Raw genomic sequence first — 4,509 nt, 5'->3', positions numbered from 1 at the left:
AAATCTTCAGGGAAGTAGAGAAGACTTTGCCACGGTGACGGAAGATTTGTGGAGAGCTGGGAGTGATGGTGGATAAGCCTCAACCTGGTAACCATTGGTTCTTTTTATGTCTTCCCTGGGTCTCAGTCATGGCAGGTGGGATCTAGTTCCCTGATCAGGGATCGAACCCGGGCTCCCTTCCATTGGGAGTGTGGAGTCTCAGCCACTGGACCACCGAGGAAGTCGCCTTCATTGTTTACTTTTGGCTGTGCTGAGTCTTCATTGCTGCTCGGCTTTCTCTAGTTGTGGTAAGCATGAGCTACTGCTCCTTGTGCACAGGCTTCTCACTGTGGTGCCTTGGTGCAGTACTTGGGCTCAGTTGTTGCACCACAGGGGCTCATTAGCTGTCTCTCATGGACTCCAGAGCGTGGGCTCAAAAGTTGCAGCCCAGGGGCTTAGTTGCCTGCATTCGGAATCTACCCGGACCAGTGATCGAACTTGGGTACCTTGTATTAGTAGGCAGATTCTTATCCACTGTGTGTGTTAGTCGCTCAGTCGTGTCCAACTCTTTGTGACCGGATGGACTATAGCCTGCCAGGCTCCTCTGTCCATGGGATTTTCCAGGCAAGAATACTGGAATGGGTTGCCATTTCCTTCTCCAGGGGATCTTCCCCAACCAGATATCGAACCCGGGACTCCCACATTGCAGGCAGATTCTTTACCATCTGGGCTACCAGGGTATCCACTGTACCACCAGAGAAATCCCCATTCATTCATTTTCAGCACAGTCATTACAAGAGAAGCGTTTTAAGAGAAGGGGTCCATCTAGAAGTTTTCTCCGTGGAAAGTGTGGGGAAGGGGCCACATGGAGTGGGGAAAACAGAGAAATGGAAACTCGTAGCATCCTGGGCTCAGTTCAGAGGTCAAATCCAAACTCAAATGAGCAGGCAATCATAAAGACTCCTGGAAAATGGAAGTTTTTTTTTTTTTTTTTCAGTAGCTGAAAAGGGAAAAAAAAGAGAAAGAAAAGTAAGACTAGAATGACAGGGGAGGTAAGTGAATAGAAGTGTAGGGGCCAGATCTCATGGAAGGAGGTCTTGGGAGAAGACGGAAGAAGCCGGTGTCCTCTATGACTTAGAGTCTCAGGGAGGATGCCTGCGTGGATGAGGGGCTGCTGTGGGTCCTTTTCTTTACCTCCAGGGGGTTACCTTTCCCTCCAACGCGGTAAGGGGGCGGGGGCTCTTCCTTCCCCGAGCGATGCTCCCGGACCTTCCCGGGAAATTGGTACAGAGTTCCAGAAAGCCAGTGCCATCAGAGCCGGCAGCTGTCACGGCAGGAGAGGGACACGTTGTAGCAGAAAACACACGGCGTGACTTGACTCTTACGAATCTTACTGGGGGTTTGACTAATAGGAAAGGCGGGCCGTCCATCTGGCTTCAGTCCCCACGGCTCGATTCCCCCTCCGGAGGCCCAGCGTGGAGACTATTGGCCGCTGCCCCTTTAAGGGCCGCCACTCCCTCACCCCCACCCCCTCCCCAGCAGTGGCACCCAAGGGGTGGGGGTGGCGGGGAGACTGTGCGTTCTCGGCGGTCAACTGGGGAAGATGGCTCAGGCCGGGGGAATCGCTCCCACGCCCCGATGCCCCCGCCGCTGAGCAGGGTGAGCTGGGAGACCCTTTCCCTCATTCCTTCCCGCCCCACGCGCGACGCGGGGATGGCTCCGTGGCCTCCCGGGAACAGCTCTGTGACCCTGTGGCCAGATATCCCCACCCTGGCACCCAATACTGCCAACGCGAGTGGGCTGCCAGGGGTGCCCTGGGCGGTGGCGCTGGCGGGGGCGCTGTTGGCGCTAGCGGTGCTGGCCACCGTGGGAGGCAACCTGCTGGTAATCGTGGCCATCGCCCGGACGCCGAGACTCCAGACCATGACCAACGTGTTCGTGACTTCGCTGGCCACAGCCGACCTGGTGGTGGGGCTTCTGGTCGTGCCCCCGGGGGCCACGTTGGCGCTGACCGGCCACTGGCCCCTGGGCGTCACCGGTTGCGAGCTGTGGACCTCGGTGGACGTGCTGTGTGTGACCGCCAGCATCGAAACCCTGTGCGCCCTGGCGGTGGACCGCTACCTGGCCGTGACCAACCCGCTGCGCTACGGCGCGCTGGTCACCAAACGCCGCGCCCGAGCAGCCGTGGTCCTGGTGTGGGTCGTGTCCGCTGCGGTGTCGTTTGCGCCCATCATGAGCAAATGGTGGCGCGTCGGGGCGGATGCCGAGGCGCAGCGTTGCCACTCCAACCCGCGCTGCTGCACCTTCGCCTCCAACATGCCCTACGCGCTGCTCTCCTCCTCGGTCTCCTTCTATCTTCCGCTTCTGGTGATGCTCTTCGTCTACGCACGAGTTTTCGTGGTGGCTACGCGCCAGCTGCGCTTGCTGCGCCGGGAGCTGGGTCGCTTCCCGCCAGAGGAGTCTCCGCCGGCTCCTTCTCGCTGCGGGTTCCCTGGCCCGGCAGGGCCTTACGCCTCGCCTGCGGGGGTGCCCTCCTACGGCCGGCGGCCGGCGCGCCTTCTGCCTCTGCGGGAACACCGCGCCCTGCGCACCTTGGGGCTCATCATGGGAACCTTCACTCTCTGCTGGTTGCCTTTCTTTGTGGTCAACGTGGTGCGCGCCCTCGGGGGCCCCTCTCTGGTGTCCGGCCCCACCTTCCTCGCCCTTAACTGGCTGGGCTATGCCAACTCTGCCTTCAACCCGCTCATCTACTGCCGCAGCCCGGACTTTCGGAGCGCCTTCCGCCGCCTGATGTGTCGCTGCCGGCCGGAGGAGCACCTCGCCGCTGCCTCCCCGCCCCGAGACCCCTCTGGCGCCCCCACGGTCCTGACCAGCCCCTCTGGCGCCCCCACGGTCCTGACCAGCCCCGCTGGCCCCAGGCAGCCCTCACCGCTCGACAGGTAGGTAATCAAGGCGAAGGGTTCAGGAAGCTTTCTGTATCTCCGCTGGTCAATTTTTTTTTTGAGTTCGGGGTTCGGGAGGAGAAGATGGGGCTGGGGAGGGTCTTTGCAATCAAGACAAGGGGGGCACAGAGTAGGGAATCAAAGTGGAACCCAGAGCCCTTTCCTTTCCCGTTTCCCACCCACCCTGCCCGGGCGGAGGTGGGGGGTGGGGAGGGTGGAAGCAAAGGAGGCGGCCGGGTCGTTCTCCAGCCCAAGAACAACAGTGCGCCCGGAGGTGCCGCGGTGCGGAGGGTCCCCGGCTCGACCGGTCAGCTCTAGCTTTGGTTTGCTAGCTCAGTTCTTTCTCTGCCCAAAATTCTTACCATCACGCGAGCTGGCTTTGACTTGCCGAGACTAGAGGGCAACCGCTCATCCCCTACCCCACCCCACCCCGGCGCCCGTCCCCAAGCCTTCGGGCTCAGTTCTGGTTTCTTTGAAAAGTCTGATAGCCCCGAAGGTGAGGATTCGCTTCCGGAATGAAGGCTAGCCGGGCTGAGGAAGCTGTGAGTGCGAATTCTTCCCCAGTAGGAAGCGGGTCGGGTTGGAGTTGGGGGTGGGCTTTATGGCTCGGTGGGTCCCAAAGGGGCTTCCCAAGGTCTCTGACCAACCCCCCACCTCCGCCCTGTTCCCACCCTTTGCCCCCTCACCCCAAGGTACTGTTATCTCCATTTTTTCAGGGCTTCCTGCGGACTTTCTTAGGCCTTGAAGAAACAGCTCCATTGATCCGGAACCTTTGGAAAGCCTCTGGCCGGCATCGGTTCAGAATGAGCCCCGTGGAGTTTCCCAGCTGGAAAACTCTGCCCTTCCCCAGCCTGAAGACTGGGTCCTGGGAGGAGGCGGGGGGACTGACTCTGGAGGGGAAATCCTTACCAAGTGGGTTTTCGCCGGCTCTCTTTCTTTCTGAGAGAAGTCTTCTAAACCCCAGCCCTGAACTTCACCGCTACCTCAGCAGCTCGCGCGTCTGCTTCCTCTTCCCAGGTGCCCGGGCAGGAGCTGGGCTGCGTTTAGCCCCGGCACCCGCCCCTGTCTCACTCGGATGCTGTGTGTGCGGGGGCAAGGCGGGCACCTTCATTCTGTTCTTACTGCCTCCCAGACCCTGAGGAACCCACCGGGGTGTTGGAGGCCCGGGCTGAGAAGAGGAACAGGGAAGGTCACGGTTAGGGCCTCTGTCCGTGGCTTCCTCACTGTAGACACACCTACCTCACAGCAGTTTCAGGACTTTAGAGTTTGGGGTGGGGAGGGGGCGCTCCTGATTTCGTGGGAAGGTGAACCATTAGAATGGGTCCCTTTTCCTTTAGAAATCAAATGAATAAACGTTACTGAATGCAGTGTATCCGTCGCCCTCTTTCTCTCCCTTTGTTTTCTCTGCATAATCCACTTACTCCTTTCATAGAGCTGACTCTGACAGAGGCAATAAATTAGGCCTAATCCTTGCCCTTTTCTTCTTGATCCTCATGAAACAAACAATGAAGTCTTTTGGGGTGAAGGAGACAGAGTTTGAGCCTTTGATACTCTGATCTCCCCACCCTGGAGGCCATTCTGCCCACGT

The 4,509-nt window shown here is 59.2% G+C and overlaps 1 protein-coding gene across 1 annotated transcript; it reads left to right on the top strand.

The window, feature by feature from the left end:
* The first annotated feature begins 1,592 nt into the window (after positions 1-1,592).
* On the top strand, positions 1,593-4,293 carry ADRB3 (adrenoceptor beta 3). The gene is made up of 2 exons (XM_040242936.1): positions 1,593-2,918; positions 3,638-4,293. The coding sequence occupies exons 1-2, from the start codon at positions 1,618-1,620 to the stop codon at positions 3,657-3,659; spliced, it is 1,323 nt and encodes a 440-aa protein (XP_040098870.1). The 5' UTR covers positions 1,593-1,617; the 3' UTR covers positions 3,660-4,293.
* Positions 4,294-4,509: the final 216 nt, after the last annotated feature.

This window comes from Oryx dammah, unplaced genomic scaffold, assembly GCF_014754425.2.
Source record: "Oryx dammah isolate SB20612 unplaced genomic scaffold, SCBI_Odam_1.1 HiC_scaffold_7, whole genome shotgun sequence".
NCBI lineage: Eukaryota > Metazoa > Chordata > Mammalia > Artiodactyla > Bovidae > Oryx > Oryx dammah.
The sequence above is the reverse complement of the archived record's forward strand: the minus strand, read 5'-3'. Positions and strand labels throughout refer to the sequence as shown.